The 17,769-nt window shown below is 36.9% G+C and overlaps 2 protein-coding genes across 6 annotated transcripts; both read right to left on the bottom strand.

The window, feature by feature from the left end:
• Positions 1 to 101: 101 nt before the first annotated feature.
• Positions 102 to 8,089, bottom strand: LOC117987864 (dopaminechrome tautomerase-like). The gene is made up of 4 exons (XM_069502721.1): positions 7,982 to 8,089; positions 3,775 to 3,929; positions 2,093 to 2,271; positions 102 to 1,006 (listed from the first exon to the last, which is right to left on the bottom strand). Exons 1-4 carry the CDS (start codon positions 8,087 to 8,089, stop codon positions 102 to 104), a joined length of 1,347 nt encoding a protein of 448 aa, XP_069358822.1.
• Positions 8,090 to 8,715: 626 nt separating this feature from the next.
• LOC117988018 (dopaminechrome tautomerase-like) lies at positions 8,716 to 15,198 on the bottom strand. Of its 5 annotated transcripts, XM_069502424.1 has the most exons (5): positions 14,536 to 14,561; positions 13,885 to 14,047; positions 13,034 to 13,185; positions 10,404 to 10,582; positions 8,716 to 9,706 (listed from the first exon to the last, which is right to left on the bottom strand). In XM_069502424.1, exons 3-5 carry the CDS (start codon positions 13,183 to 13,185, stop codon positions 8,817 to 8,819), a joined length of 1,221 nt encoding a protein of 406 aa, XP_069358525.1. In that variant the 5' UTR covers positions 13,885 to 14,047; positions 14,536 to 14,561; the 3' UTR covers positions 8,716 to 8,816. The 5 variants fall into 5 exon arrangements, with proteins under 5 accessions (XP_069358525.1, XP_034831013.1, XP_069358524.1 ...); XM_034975122.2 differs by lacking the exons at positions 13,885 to 14,047; positions 14,536 to 14,561 and adding an exon at positions 15,026 to 15,198; XM_069502423.1 differs by lacking the exons at positions 13,885 to 14,047; positions 14,536 to 14,561 and adding an exon at positions 14,674 to 14,797.
• Between the last annotated feature and the right edge of the window lie 2,571 nt (positions 15,199 to 17,769).

The following is a 17,769-nucleotide window of genomic DNA, read 5'->3' on the forward strand; positions in this document are numbered from 1 at the left end:
ATTTTAAACATGTTAAATAAAACTTCTTATAAAAAAACAAAAGATTTAATGAATCTGACAATTTAATGCTGTTTAAAATTAACAAGCATTACATAGAAAAATTAATTTTGACAAACAGTGTTTTGAATAGCGGTATTCGGCTCCAAATACATTAGTCTGTAATTAAACTCGTTTGGGTCAGTTAAATTAGCTAGATATAAAGGTATTCGGTTTGTTATTATCCACACAGTCTGTGGAATTCCATGGTCTATTCGTAAGTCGGTAGCAAATATTAGGGTGATATTATTATGCGCCACAATACCTAAATTGTTATTAGTGTAAGCTTTGCGCGTATTCCAACACGCGATACTGTCGAGAGAAACTAGGTTAAAGAACATGACACCACTGCGATCTATAGCTGAAATAGATACTTGACCCCTTGGACCGCGACTCTCGCCGAGAAGTTTAAACTCATCAACAGAGTTATTTACACGTGAAGGATCTCGTATCACTGAAGTCGACACCACAAATGAAAGAGAACTTGACAATGAATTATAATAAAGTGGACGATCCCCGCGGTTCATTTGGCCTAGAGCCATCCCAAATAAACCATCAGTCCATTGATAGTTTATTCCGTGAATTGTGTAATTCGATAGCAAAGGTTCGGGGTAGAATGTATAGTGGTTAAACCGCCAGAATGATGCATCGGCGGCTCTAAAGACTATAAGCCCAAATCGCCAAGCATCGGCGATATAAACATGTAAATCCTTACAATCGGAATCTCTTGTGTCAACTACAACATTAGTCATATATGAGTTTTGTAAAGTGAGTTCGGTGGGGATAGGAAAACGTCCGAGAACGGTGTCTGTTTCTAAGCTTATCGCAAAAAGTGTGGGCGGACATAATTGGCGTGGTGGTGGTGACGCGGACGTGTCGAAACCATCTACTTGTCCAGTGTCAATGGCCCACATGACTCCGCAATGGTCTACACTCGTTCTGAAGACAGACGTGAAGCCAGTACAGTTATCTGTAATAATGAGATTTTTATTAAATCAAACCCTCCAGTTGACCCTGTGTGAAAAGAAATCAAACCTGTTACTAATAGGCAACTAATAAAAATGTATATACTTATTAAATGTTATGAATGATTAAAAGTCTACTTTTTACTAAGCTTACTGAAGAAATATGGACTAAGAGCCAGCGCGTGTCAGACCTTCGTTATTTTGTAAAAGCTCAAAATTGTAAAAAAAATTTACGTCAAAGTATAAAGTAACAAATTCCTAAAAGGCCGGCAACGCATCGGCGCGTCCTCTGGTGCTGCAAATGTTCATGGGCGGCGGTAATCACTTAACATCAGGTGACCCGCCTGCTCGTTTGCTCGCTATATCTATTAAAAATAAAAAAAATTACAAAAAAAATAAAAACCGACGTCGATACACAAACACTAAAAACTGAAAAATAATTTAATTTATTACCGAATATATTATGTATACAAGAGTTAATATAGTTCCATAATAATACTTTTTGGTGCCGGTGCCAATTAGCTTTAGCTGCGCGAATCGTCTAGACTTCATATTTTTATGAGACTCCACAATGGCACGTCATTGGCACCGACCCCAAAAAATATTATTATGGAACTATATTAACTCTTGTATACATAATATATTCGGTAATAAATTAAATTATTTTTCAGTTTTTAGTGTTTGTGTATCGAAGTCGGTTTTTATTTTTTTTGTAAAAAAATTTTATTTCACAATTTTTAGTGGCCCCATGGAATTATGCTATGACTGGTTAAAAATCTACTGTTTACTAAGCTATTACACTGATCGCGAGCAATTTACTCTTATCCGTTGAGGAGTTCCAGTATCTATCTTCGAAGATGTTCATCAGATCTTCACTAAATTTAAATGGGACCAACTTTAAAGTATACCCTTTCAAACAAAAAAAGAATTTTCAAAATCGGTCCAGGCGTCTTCGAGTAATCGGGGAACATACATAAAAAATAAAAAAATAAAAAAAAATGAAAAAAAAAGATTCTCCTCCTCCTCCTTTTTTTGAAGTCGGTTAAAAATACCCGAGTATCGTATATTGACGACGGAAGAAATGAGCAAACCTGCTGTATGCCAGTCCCAACTAGGGAACGGTGTCAACAAGGGAGATTCCTCCTGTGCCGTGACAGGTAGCACGGACAGCGACACTGGAATTCCTTTTCTCCAACGGGGCGTTGTCACAAATAGCCGATCTTTCCATCTTTCAACACCCACAGGAACAACGTTAATTTGATTGAATTCTCTGAAATCAGTACCCTTATTATAAATGCGAAAGTGTGTTTGTTTGTTGGTTAGTCCTTCAATCACGTCGCAACGGTGCAACGGATTGACGTGATTTTTTGCATGGGTATAGATAAAGACCTGGAGAGTGACATAGGCTACTTTTTATCCCGGAAAATCAAAGAGTTCCCACGGGATTTTTAAAAAACCTTATTCCACGCGAACGAAGTCGCGGGCATCAGCTAGTGTTTAAAATAAAGGCAACTTAATTAATATGAAAATAATTGTTGTTGGTAATTTTTTAAAAGACAAATAGCGTATTAACTCATAACTAACTGACTGTGGATTTAAGCGCAATTTATCTAGCCTCTTATATTCAAAACTAGCTTATGCTCGCGACTTCGTCCGCGTGGAGTACACAAATTTCAAACCTCTATTTCATTCCCTTAGGGGTTGAATTTTCAAAATCTTTCTTAGCGGATGCCTACAACATAGTAGCTATCTGCATACCAAATTTCAGCCCGATCCGTCCAGTAGTTTAAGCTGTGCGTTGATAATAGATCAGTCAGTCAGTCACCTTTTCTTTTTATATATTTAGATGAAAGGAATATAATTAATAGGGATTTTTTTTTTGTGTAAACAGCGAGCTAACGCAAGCGGCTCATCTGATGTAAGTAAGTATCTATGTAAGTACCTATTACCGCCTGCCCTTGAACAACCAATCATGGAATCGCCAATGCGTTGCCGGCTTTTCAGGAATTTGTTAGTATTACTTATATGTATATCCCACGACCATCTTACTTATAGCAGACTATTTAAATCGAGTGGTCCGGTAAACTTTAATGTCTCGATGTAAAAATAACAATTTTATTATTGACATCTGCTTTGCTCATTTCGGTTTATTGAATTCAATCGAAGGTACCAAGAGAAATGACGTGTAGAATGATATTTTATTAAATTGTATCCTCAGTAGCGGAGTTGGTTGAAAAGATTATAGTCGTAGTCGTTGCATGGTTGGCACTAGCACTGGTATATTATTAATTTTATTTATTAGTTTTGTTATAATAAATTGCAAGATCGCAAGAGTGATCCACTTTAATGTGTCTGAAACTAATCAAGGAACGAAGCACTCATTCGTAGCTTTGTTTTATTGTTAAGAATTTTTGAGACTATAGGTAAGTACATTTTGCACAAGTACACAAAGCTGTGAGAGCCTAGTGGTTAGGACGTCCGCCTTCCAAAGGGAGGTTGGGGGTTCGATCCCGGGCACGCACCTCTAACTTTTCGGAGTTATGTGCGTTTTAATTAATTAAATATCACGTGATTTAACGGTGAAGGAAAACATCGTGAGGAAACCTGCATGCCAGAGAGTCTTCCATAATGTTCTCAAAGGTGTGTGAAGTCTACCAATCCACACATGGCCAGCGTGGTAGACTATGGCCAAAACCCTTCTCTCTGAGAGGAGACCCGTTCTCTGTAGTGAGCCGGCGATGGGTTGATCATGATGAAGTACATTTTATTTTACCCGTTTTGTATGGCCAGCTGACGATGTAGAGCTGATGGAAAAGCGAAGTTAACTTGCTTCCATCGGTATAGGGTCGTTACCGGACTATAATATGGAGCATAAGAATGAATGCACTTAGCGAAGAACGTCACAAAGAAAACTGATCCCAGAAGCATCTGCAAATGAAAAATAAATATTAGATACCTATGCTAAAATAATCAAGAAGACACAATTGACAACCAATAAAAAAGGACTGAAAAAATAAAAATAAAATATTGCACCGTAAAATATATTTTTCGCTACTCGTATATTAATATCTATTTACATTTAGTTTTTTTTTGCAAACATTTATTTTACTGGCATGATTTATGTGTTAGTTTGTTTAGGTTTTTAGGGTTCCGTACCTCAAAAGTAAAAACGGAACCCTTATAGGATCACTTTGTTGCCTGTCTGTCTGTCTGTCGGTCTGTCAAGAAACCTACAGGGACCTACAGGTCCCGCTGACCTAGAATCATGAAATTTGGCAGGTAGGTAGGTCTTATAGCTGATATTCGGGGAAAAATCTGAAAACCGTGAATTTGTGGTTATATCACACAAAAAAATTAAATTGTGGTCATGAACTAATAATTACTATTTTCAATTTTTGAAGTAAGATAACTACACTACATATATCAAGTGGGGGTATCATATGAAAGGTCTTTACCTTTACATTCTAAAACAGATTTTTATTTATTTTTATGCATCATAGTTTTTGAATTATTATCGTGCAAAATGTCGAAAAAATACGACTGTAGTACGGAACCCTCGTTGCGCGAGCCTGACTCGCACTTGGCCGGTATTTTTTTATTCAGATACAAGTTAGCCCATGCTGCAATCTCACCTGCTAGTAAGTGATGAATCATGCAGTCTATGGAAGCGGGCTAACTTGGAAGGGGTATGGCAATAGTGAAATCTTGCAAGCGGGACATTTGACTCTAATAAAAATTAGGACTTTAAAACATCATATTTTACAAATGGATCTAGAAATCGAAAAATGATGTTCCTACACCTACAGTATTTTTAAAAGACCTATTCAACGATACTCCACACTATGGGGTAGACGAGAAAAAAAAATCATCCCCACTTTACATGTAGGGGAGCTACCCTAAAAAATATTTATCACAATTTTATTTCACCACTGACAAAGTGGTGATTAATCAGGGGGCACAGCAGTGCCCCCGCCAAGACGAGCCAAACTAAAGGACGGGGCACTACGTACCTTTTCTCGAAGCGTTTCGTCGTATTTTCGAGCAGTCATAGCTTCGGTCTGAATGACGATAGAAAGCTGAAATTTTCATATTTATATCCATGCCAAATTACAAATTTCTAGCACTAATAGTCTCTGAAATTATCCCGAGGACGGATGGACGGACAGACGGACGAACATGGCGAAACTATAAGGGTTCCTTTTTTACTCCGGAACCCTAAAAAAGAAATTGAACACTCGCTTACCTTTCATGTTTTGTTTTCACACTAGGTAGATATCTACTAATATTATTTTTATTCCGCAGGTCGTCTTTTCGGACTAGTGGACTCAGATATTACAACATATTCTATTATTTTATCATGTCCCTTATGAGTTATATATAGTAAAAAAATGTAGCAAAAAATAAGGTATCTAATGTAGTTTTCCTTGAGTTCCTACATAGTAGGGCGGCACTAAAGCAATACAATCACTATCACTACTTCACGCGGACGAAGTCGCGGGCATCATCTAGATTCTAGTGCATCATAATATGAAAAACCGGTCAAGTGTGAGTCAGACTCACGCACCCAGGGTTCCGTACTACACTTTACACTCTACAGTCGTATTTTTCCGACACTTTGTACGATAAATCAAAAACTATTAAGCATAAAAATAAATAAAAATCTCTTTAAGAATGCACAGGTAAGTCCTTTCATATAATACCCCACTTGGTATAGTAATCTTACTTTGAAAGTTGAAAATACCAATTATTTGTTCATGAACTCATTTTAATTTTTAGGGTTCCGTACCTCAAAAGGAAAATCGGAACCCTTGTAGGATCACTTTGTTGTCTGTCTGTCTGTCTGTCGGTCTGTCAAGAAACCTACAGGGTACTTCCCGTCGGCTTAGAATCACGAAATTTGGCAGGTAGGTAGGTCATAATTAGCAGTCATGAGGGGAAAAATCTGTAAAACCGTGAATTTAGGGCTATGTAGCACACAAAAAAATTAAATTGTGGTCATGAATTAATAATTAGTATTTTCAACTTTCGAAGTAAGATAACAATATCAAGTGGGGTATCATTGACATCTGCCCCCCAATTGTGTAAGAATAACCATTTCATGGCTATCGTAATCGTCAAGAATTCTGCCCTTTGATTGGCTGTGAAAAAATGTAAACAGTGAATCAACCAATCAAAGGGCAGAATTTCTTGACGATTGCGATAGCCATGAAATGGTTATTCTTACACAATTGGGGGGCTGATATGAAGAACATTGTAACTGTTGTAACAATGTTTTCTAACTATACCATCAAAATACTAAGTGAAAAAAGGTATCTAGTTAATATAATATAATATAATATATATAATAATAATAATAGTTTAAAATGTTTATTAGCTGTACCTATTATATACATGTAAAGGAAAATCCAAAAGGGTCAAATTGTTTTTATTGTGCCATAATACTGTTAGGCGAACTAAACGTGTTTTCCTGCCAAATTCAAATCTATATATTTATATTTAAACGGCATCCGTTTGTACATATTTTACAAACGGATCTAGAAATCGAAAAATGATGTTCCCACACCCACAGTATTTTTAAAAGACCTATTCAACGATACCCCACACTATGGGGTAGACGAGAAAAAAATATTATCCCCACTTTACATGTAGGGGAGCTACCCTAAAAAAATATTTTTCACAATTTTATTTCACCACTTTGTCGGCGTGATTAATATTTATATCGATGCCCACTTACAGATTTCATTAATAGTCTCTGAGCTTAACCGAGGACGGACGGACGAACGGACAGATAGACAGACTGACAGACGGACGGACATGGCGAAACTATAAGACAGCCTACCTAAAAACAGCTTTCCGTATGATGTATGACAACGTAGTTAAGTTCATAATACAGAACAAAAAAATTAATAGTAAAACAACTTACTTCATTACGGATGCGGCTTCATTCAATATCACTAGGACATTTTTTAAATGCAACAAAATTGGAAACCGCTCACATGAAAACTTAGCAAAATCAGATACAATGTTCTTCATATCAGGTGTCGATATGAAAGGGCCTTACCTGTGCTTTCTAAAACAGATTTTAATTTCTTTTATTCATCATAGTGTTTGAATTATAGTGCAAAATGTCGAAAAAATACGACTGTAGTACGGAACCCTTGGTGCGCGAGCCTGACTAGCACCTGGCCAGTTTTTTTTGTGACTTAACCACAAATGACTCTAGTTCAACGGGAAGTACCCTATAGGTTTTTTGACAGACACGACAGACAGACAACGAAGTGATTTTTATAAGGGTTCATTTTTTTCCTTTTGAGGTACGGAACCCTAAAAATGCACCGTTGAATTATTTCTCTCAAATAGCACCTTTCTCAAGAGCATACGCAATGACCACAAGATAATGGACCTCAAGGAAAACACTCAAAACTCACTCAAACAAAAGGGAAGGGAAATGTCGTGAATGACGCTACCACTTTGATTCTCCTGTATTGATAGTTAATGATTTTAGCACCATGTTGATTAGGGTAGAAGTGTAGTGTAGGGTTGTAGGGTAGGGTACACGAATGGTTCTCTAGATTAACTATTACGGAGTCATACCTGTAGTTTATTTCTCCTACGGTCCCTGTCGTCTCTTTATGGCTTCCTTGTGGACCTCTCCTTGCCTTGAATCGCCCTTTCGCCGCCGCCGGTGAAATCTCCAAACACTAGCTACCTAGAATTCTTTACTGTGATATTTATAACCGTGGGAGGGAGATAGGAGACATCTGGCACGACGGTAACATTGCACTTAGATATTTAGGATCCATACCAGTAATGGGTGGTAACAAGATATGGGCTCCTTTACCTCTCTTTGTCCCCAACGAGTATTCCTTATAATAGTCAAACCATGACTACTCGGTATAAGTTGTATTTCGTGATTTACGGCTATATGGGCGTGCGCGCATGTCCCCCCTCTGGAGTGACCGGGCCAGTGTTCTGGTTACATCTTTAGAACCCCACGGGTCTTTCACACTTATAGCCGTCGCTTCCATGACTTTTAAAACTCTACGAGCCTCGCAAACGTTAGATTCAGAAGCCTCGCTCTCTGACATCTCTTAGGACTCCGAGAGTCGTTCACAGTTTATTACTCAGGGCCGTCGCCTCCATGACTCTTTTAGATTCCGAAGCTTCGCTTCAGACATCTCTTTATGCCCACGCTGAGAGTCACTGGAAGGGAGGGGGGGGGGGGCAGCTCACACCACGCCAGCCCGTCACCTTACTTTCGTTTGTTGGAAGCTCGTTTCTACCAAGTTCCGCCATCTTGTAGTTAGAGCCGTTGTTGCCGCAAATGATACCATTGTACTTACTTCAACTATAATTACTTTATAGGGGGTAACTTTCGCGACCGGAAATGAGGGAATAGAGGGCGTTCACTCAATAGCTTTGCGTTTCGAAGTCAATGTTAGCAATACCAGTTAGATCATAATTATCATGCAAATACCAACAGAAGAGACGGGAGTGAGGAAAAAGAGCGTACTCATTCAGCGGTTGCATCCTGAAGTGTAAGTAAACAGTGCCGGCTAGACCAGACTAGCTAGACCACGCAAGGGCCAGCAAAGGAGAAGAGAATAAAGAAAAACATTATGTTCATTCAGACAGATCTATTACAGAAATATTACTATTGTATCATAAAAAATTGAAGCCTGAATCACAACTTGAATAGAATCTCAAATAAAACTTTATATAAAATCAAAAGCTTTTATTCAATATTTGACAATCTTAAACACACACCACAACATTACACACAGAATTACAGTTAACAATCTTAAACAGAAAAAATCAATTCCGGCAAACAGTGCTGCGAATAGCAGTGTTCGGTTCCAAATACATTAGTCTGTAATTAAACTGATTCGGATCAATTAAATTAAATTGATACATAGGTAATCGGTTTGTTATTATCCACACAATCTGTGGAATTTCGTGATCTATTCGTAAGTCGTTAGGAAATACTAACGTGTTATTATTTTGTGCTACAATGTCTAAATTTTCAATCTTGTAAGGTCTGCGCGTATTCCAACATCCGATACTATCTAGCGATATAAGGTTGAAAAACATGACACCGTTGCGGTCTATAGCTGCAGCGGAAACTTGTCCCCTCGGACCGCGACTCTCTCCGAGTAGTCTAAACTCATCAACTGCGTTATTTACACGTGAAGGGCCTCGTATTACAGAAGTTTGCACCACGAACTCCAGAGAGCTGGACATAGAGTGATAATAAAGTGGTCGATCTCCGCGATTCATTTGACCTAAAGACATTCCAAAGAGACCATCAGACCACTGATAGTTTAACCCGTGAAGTGTGTAATTTGATAACAGGGGTTCCGGATAGAATGTGTAATGGCTAAACCGCCAGAACATTGCATCGGCGGCTCTAAAAACAATTAGCCCAAATCGCCAAGCATCGGCGATATAAACGTGTGCATCTTTACATTCAGAATCTCTTGTGTCGACTATAAGATTTGTAATAAGAGAGTTTTGTAAAACAAATTCACTAGGTATAGAAAAGCGTCCGAGAACAGTGTCGGTCTCCAAACTTATAGCAAAAAGTGTAGGCGGACATAATTGGCGTGGTGTTTCGAAGGCTTCTACTTGTCCAGAGTCGATGGCCCACATGACTCCGCAGTGGTCTATACTCATCCTGAAGATAGACGTGAAACCGGTGCAGTTATCTGTAACACGAAATTAAAATGGTATAAGATTTGAATGTTTTTTTTTCAATGCTAACAATAAATTCTTGAAAATCATGAACCCCTTCAGTTCAATAACTGATGCTAAACTTTTCTGTTTTAACTAGTGAAAACTGGGTGCTGGGTTCTGACTGTGTGTGGGATAGTATGAACACAAACCATTAAACGCTCTGTGATAAAGAAAATCCTTCTAATTTACTCTATCTAGCGCTACAAATTGCATGGAAACGTCGCAAATTTTTGAATCTTTCGCGGTGGAACGCCACTACATTGGATTGCTACAATTGCGGATCCGATAAGAATTTATCCCATTCCATCAAAATTAGAACTAACTATTCTTAACTTTTATTTATCTTCTAAAATATTTATAGATTGTGTGCATAATATTTTTTACATAAACTAATCAAATGAAAAAATATTTTTATTTTGTCTGTCTGCCTACTTGACGACACCGATGCAAAAGTTACTTAGCCTTTAGAAACGTTTGTCACTCAGCTCAATAAGGAGCTCTACCTACTTGATTTGAAATTGTAATTTGCGCATCAACTCCCAGCTACAACCTGGCGCTCAGCACTCGTTCAAAATATCGTTAACTGTTCGTCAGGGAAGCAAAAGCATCCGCGTAAATAGTAAAAGTAACATAGATTCTAACTTTCTAAGGAAAGAAAAAAACACCAACCTGCAGTATGCCAGTCCCAACTAGGGAACGGTGTCAGCAAAGGAGATTCCGCCTGTGCCGTGACAGGTAGCACAGACAGAGATGCTGGGACGCCTCTCTTCCAACGAGGCGTGCTCACAAAAAGCCGATCTTTCCATCTTTCCACACCCAGTGGAATAACGTTGATTTGATTGAATTGCCTGGAATATTGATTTTAGAAAATTATATATTGAAATTCGGTATCTAATTTGTGCTAATTGTGTGGCATCTGTTTTTCAATAACAAAAGTACCTAGTTAGTACCTACTAAGTCTCCATACTGTGGTACTATTAAGATCTTTAAAATTTTGGTGACAATTTTTTTTTTTACATAATCTATTAAAATTTGTATATCTAGGGAAGTGCCCTACCTTTAGTTTAGTTTACCTGAAATAAATGGACTGCACTAACAAACGAATAAGCTGCATTGCGGATGAAAAAATTAAGATGCATCTCTCAGAGTTTGAATCTGCCGTATGAAATACTTTACGGACCAACACAATAAGAAGTGAGTTGTACCTATATTTATAACTAGCTGACCCTCCCCGGCTTCGCTCGGGTGGAGTATTTCGGACTGGGAGTGTCATCGTGAAGCCGTTGCTTGGTACCTAAAATATCAATTCACTATCAGAAATTCTAAAATCCCCACGATTTAGGACTTTAGTACTTTGCAGCATCAGGATTGAGGAGTTAGGATCCGAAGTTCAATGATGTAGCCTATGCTTGGTACCTAAAATAATTTTGCATCATCCGCAGTTCCTTCCTGAAACATTATAGTTTAGGAGTGCTGTACCCTACATCATCAGGGTTGAGGAGTTGGGACTTCTTGGGAAGTCTGAGAATAAAGTCGTTGCTTGGTACCTACAATATGAATTCACTATGAACACTTCCTGAATCTTGATAACTCAGGCGGGCAGTAACCCTGCAGCATCAGGATTAAGGAGTTGAATCCAGAATTTTTTATGTGACCACGATGAAAACTTTTTTGTTGATTTTTTGAAAAAAAAATATTTGCAAATCTGTCCAGAAACCTCGAAAAAATCGATGTAGAAAAAAGAACCACCTCCTTTTTGACAGTCGGTTAAAAACCGATGACCTTGAAATATTTACGGAACAATTTTTAAAATATCCCCTTTCTAACAAAAAAAGAACGAATGAAATCGGACTACGCGTTAATGAATTACAACTCAGTATACATTTTAACTTTCATCCCCTCTCCTACGGGAACCATGCTGAATTTCGGGATAAAAAGTATCCTATATTCTTCCTCATAGTATGACCTCAAATCGTATCAAGTTTCATTGGAATCCATTCAGTAGTTTCAGCGTGATGCGCGGCCGTGATACAGACAGACAGACAGACAGACAGACAGATAGACAGACAGACAGACAGACAAAAATGAAAAAAATTACAGTTTTGGGTTCAGTATCGATTATAGAGTGCCCTCGAATTTTTTTTTTTTAAATATCTTCAATGAACAGAATTTGACCTGTTACAGTTTTATTATAAGTATTAATTTATTAATTAGTGCTGGAAAGGGCCAAGTGTTTGCTATACGCTGACGACCTGAAATTGTTTATGGAAATAAAATCTGAGGCCGAATGTGTTGAACTCCAGGATGATATCGATGCTGTCATCAAATGGAGCGACGAAAACAGAATGGAGTTCAACACCAATAAATGTTCGGTCATGACTTTTGGACGCAGAAGGTGTCCAGTTTTCTTCCCGTATAAAATGAACGGAGTTCAATTGCCCAGACAAACTAATGTAAAGGACTTGGGAGTAATATTTGACCATAAACTGATAATTCCATGACCATATTTCTACACTCGCCTCCGAATCATTCCAGCGGTTGGGGTTTGTTTTGCGTAATACTCGAGATTTTCAAAATTGTTACACGATAAAACTACTATTTGACGCTTTGGTTCGTGCCAAGCTAGAAACCAGCGCTTGTATGTGGAATCCATATGAAAACACTTACATCTTGCTACTTGAAAAGGTATTTATATAAAAAATTGCACGGGTATTACCCATTTATGTATCCCACAAAATTTCTCCAAGGGCACTTGGGTTTCCACTCGCTCAAAACCCGAAGAGACTGCGACTAAATTGGTACAATTTGCAAGATTCTTAGGGGTGTGATCGACTGCTCTGAACTACACAACAAGCTCTGCTGCGTTTATGCACCCTCTAATTACAGCTATCTCCGCCACACCGCTCCAAATTTTTCGTAAGTCCGTTTAGTCGCACGGTAGCGCGCTCCGTCACCCATACCGCGCACTTTGGCTGCGCTCAACGCGCTGCTGAAGGAGTCCCCTCGCTGTGACATATTTGCTGACAAATGGGCTGACCTCATGGGTCAGATCTTGCACTTTTGTGAAAATTTATAATTTTGCTTTTTATTAAAATTTATAATTTTAACAATTTTTGTAAGTATGTTTATGTTAGTTTGTACTCGTAGTTTAACTAGTGTAATTGGCTTTATGGCCGTTCTAATTAAATAATAAATAAATAAATAATAATAATAATAATAATAATTGTTAATACTACGATATTATGATTTTGATCAGTTTAATTAGTGTCGTGAATATTGATTAACAAGATAGGTTTTACCCGTTTTGTAAGGCCAGCTGACGATGCCGATCAGTCGGAAAAGCGAAGTCAATTTGCTTCCATCGGTAAAGAGTGCCAAGTGGTTCTTGTTGAGCGTAGGAATTTATATGGGTAGCTAGACACGTCACTAGGAATAATGTTCTCAGAAACATCTGTAAAGATAAATATACATAAATTATATAACTGTAAAATCTATAAATATAATCTGTAGGTATCTACGTTATCTAACATGTGCCTTTTTTGTTAACGGGGGGTCTTCTTCAGATACCAGACGTCCTGGGAAAAACTTATAATCCGCTGGAAAAAATGCTTTTCCCAATGACATTATACCATAAACATGCTCAATAAATGAAATTCATGCTCGGTGAATGGTGATGAATACTACAGTAATTTATAAATGTGACAAAAATGTACTGGTTTAAAGTCTTCATCCACACTAATATTATAAATGCGAAAGTGTGTCTGTCTGTCTATCCGTCTGTCTGTCTGCTAGCTTTTCACGGCTGACCCGTTAAGCCGATTTGGATGAAATTTGGTACAGAGATAGCTTGCATCCCGGGGAAGGACATAGGCTACTTTTGATCCAGGAAAATCAAAGAGTTCCCCCGGGATTTTTAAAAACCTATATCCACGCGTACGAAGTCGCGGGCATCAGCTAGTTTTAGATAAATGTAACATAATATCTAAGTACTTACTTCATTTTACATATTATAATATTTACAAAAAAATCTCGTTGATATTTCGATGACCCTAATATCTACATTTAGTAGGTCTAAAACGTGGTAAAAACATACGAATGGAAAATTGTGACATTCATTTTATTGATTAGATAGGTATATTATATTACCTACCTTTATACGTAATCCCAACCAGTCTCACGAAATTATGTAGCATAATATGGAAGGTAAAAAAATTAAACTGAAAAAAACTGCTACCGACCGAGAGGAATACTTTAGTACCTACTATCTTTAAATATTTTATTTTATAATTTAACTGCACGCACAAAACCAACAGCTAAATATCTATTTTATTTACAAAACAACGAAACGTTGTTTTTTTTTAGATTTAAGTTTATTAATAGTTTATTTGTTAACAAACAACGAAAACAAATGAATCTACTGTAGGCATTCAATTGCAAAATATTAACGGAAATAAGTTATTTTCACAAATCGTGCAAGGTACTCAGCGAGCATGAATTACGAGTTTAGCCACACCTCCTAGTTGATAATTGGTACCTAATTATGAAACATACATAATTGCATGAAATAAAATTTTGCAGGAGGCTGGAGGAGATTTCAATGAAAGCTCTTGAAACTTTAATCACAGTTCACGACAGTTAAGGAAGGCAGGCGTCAAAATATTTACTAACATTTGACGCCTGCCAGTGACGCCGTTAGAGGTAGCCCTATTTTTCTGTCAAGTCGCGAAAGTTTACAGGTTGCTATGATTAAATAGATGATAAAAAGATGAGCATAACTTGTTTCTATTTAAAAAAATCTTACGTCCAAGGACCTACTAAATATTATTTTTATTATATTTTCTTTCAACCAAAGTATTTCTGAATTAAAAAACTATTTTATACTGTTTTGTTATACGAAACACACACGACACGAATCATATCAAAAACAATTAACACAAACACTAAACTTATTGACTTCATTATTACAAAAAACAAAAATACCAAACTTATTCTTGAACATAAAAATTACAAATCGAAAATATTATCATCTAAACCACCGCAACGAGGCAGGATGCCCAGAACGCTGGCAGCGTTACCTCATTGAATGGCCAGACTAATATGCTGACCGAGGTAACTGCCAGCCCTGATATTTATATTCGGTGGTTTAGATGATATTTTCGATTTGTAATTTTTATGTTCTAGAATAAGTTTGGTATTTTTGTTTTTTGTATCTTCCTATTAAATAAAATACTTCATTATTACAGTATTTTGTAGATACACGTCTGTCAAGAAAGAAAATTGAAAACTCTTACCTTTTCGTGTTTTATCGTGCACTATTATTCATAGACCTATGCACTGTTATAGTTACTATAGGTTGTTGTTTTTGAACGTCTTTTCGGGCTGGTGTATTCAGATGTAGTGTTACAACGATTCACTTCGGCTTGTTACTTGATAGTTATGTAAAGAAGTAGACCAACTTGCGGTAAACCCGTTTATCCTCGAGTTTTTACTCATGGTCCAAGAGACCGTAGGAAATTTTGAGGAGGTGCTTAATCTTGGATGTTAAGTATAACGCTTGGCTGTTGCTTGGTAGTGACTTGGTAGTTACTTAATCATGGCGAACTAGTCCTGCACTAGGTAGGTAGGTATAGGCCGTGACAGGTTGAGATAGCAATCGTATGAGGCGGGGGGACGCCACACACCCGCACGTCATTCGCGCTCGCCTGCACCGGTTTAGCGCGCGGGCTGAGCGCGTGTGTGTTCCCTCCCCGATTTCCATCTCCACCTGTCGCGTACTATACGCAGTGGCATAAAAAAAAATCAGGCGTTGCTACCAGGTATTCAGAATGGTATTTCTTATTTCCATGTTAACTCAAACCTACACCCTTTAACCTTCTCTCACTAGTCATTACTTAATGACTAACGATATACAATTATATCGTTTGCGACGTGGTTGCCTGGCAGAGATCGCATTAAAGCGATAAGGCCACCCAATTGTACTTATATTTTTATTGTTTTACTTTTATGACTTTATTTTTTTGTGTTGGTGTACAATAAAGCACATTTAATTCATTCATTTTCATTCATCGTCATACTTATCTGCCTCTATAACAAAATCTCATACAAACTCGCAGCATGAAACTGATGCTGTGAAATTTTATCTAGGTAAGTACATCTAGGTAATATTGATATTATAAAGAGGTAATCTCTGAAACTAGGTACTCAACCGAACTTTCATTATTTGAAAGGTGCATTATTGCAAGCTATATACCTAAGTACCCATGATAGCGAAGCCGGACAGATCAGCTAGTATTTTATAAAAAATGTGCCTAACATTTTGGTTTTTAAATCAAAACACGTCCCGGCTTGCGGGTCTATAGTTTAGCAATACAAAAACTTATGCAGAAGAACCACCTTATAAACTTTCAGGTTTTATTAAGCACCTTTCTCAAAAGTCCTTATGACTCTCGGAGTAGTATTATAAATATTCTCGGGTCGTTGTAACCATGAGGGTATACAATATCAAAAATATGTTTAAGGTCAAACTTCTTGGCTTTCATTTCATAATGTTAATGTTATTTTTTAAATCGTGCAATAGTAGAGGTGATGAAATTGATACTTTAATAATTATAAGTAGGCAAGCATCTATGCTTGGGTAGATTATGCACAAGGAGGGGAAAATCAGAGCAACTTTCTAATTCTAGCTGTCCAGAAACAAATATTACTTAGTTAATTTATTTGAAAAGGCACAGTGTAGACACAGCATCATAATATTATGTAGATATTGGAAACATACTGGTACTTATACTTAAATAAATTACAAAAAAAATAAAAACCGACTTCGTTACACAAACACTAAAAATTGAAAAATAATTTAATTTATTACCGAATATATTATGTATACAAGAGTTAATATAGTTCCATAATAATACTTTTTGGTGCCGGTGCCAATTAGCTTTAGCTGCGCGAATCGTCTAGACTTCATATTTTTATGGGACTCCACAATGGCACCTCATTGGCACCGACCCCAAAAAATATTATTATGGAACTATATTAACTCTTGTATCAATATATATATATATATATATATATATATATATATATATATATATATATATATATATATATATATATATATATATATATATATATATATATTATATACTTATAATAAAACTGTAACAGGTCAAATTCTGTACATTGAAGATATTTTGAAATTTTTTTTTCGAGGGCACTCTATAATCGATACTGAACCCAAAACTGTAATTTTTTTCATTTTTGTCTGTCTGTCTGTCTGTATGTCTGTCTGTCTGTCTGTCTGTCTGTCTGTCTGTATCACGGCCGCGCATCACGCTGAAACTACTGAATGGATTCCAATGAAACTTGGTACGATTTGAGGTCATACTATGAGGAATAATATAGGATACTTTTTATCCCGAAATTCAGCATGGTTCCCGTAGGAGAGGGGATGAAAGTTAAAATGTATACTGAGTTGTAATTCATTAACGCGTAGTCCGATTTCATTCATTCTTTTTTTGTTAGAAAGGGGATATTTTAAAGATTGTTCCGTAAATATTTCAAGGTCATCGGTTTTTAACCGACTGTCAAAAAGGAGGTGGTTCTTTTTTCTACATCGATTTTTTCGAGGTTTCTGGACCGATTTGCAATTTTTTTTTTAAATCAACAAAAAAAGTTTTCGTGGTGGTCACATAAAAAATTCTGGATTCAACTCCTCAATCCTGATGCTGCAAAGTACTAAAGTCCTAAATCGTGGGGATTTTAGAATTTCTGATAGTGAATTGATATTTTAGGTATCAAGCAACGGCTTCACGATGACACTCCCAGTCCGAAATACTCTAACCTGATGATGCAGGGTACAGCACTCCTAAACCATAAAGATTCAGGAACTGTTCCTGGTGAAATAATATTGTAAATGCCAAGCATAGACTATGTTATTGAATTCCAAGTCTCAACTCTTCAATCCTGATGCTGCTGGTGAATTGATATTTTAGGTACCAAGCAATAACTACTTACACTAACAAGCTTAAAATAAAAT

Source organism: Maniola hyperantus, chromosome 13 (assembly GCF_902806685.2).
Source record: "Maniola hyperantus chromosome 13, iAphHyp1.2, whole genome shotgun sequence".
Classification (NCBI taxonomy): Eukaryota; Metazoa; Arthropoda; class Insecta; order Lepidoptera; family Nymphalidae; genus Maniola; species Maniola hyperantus.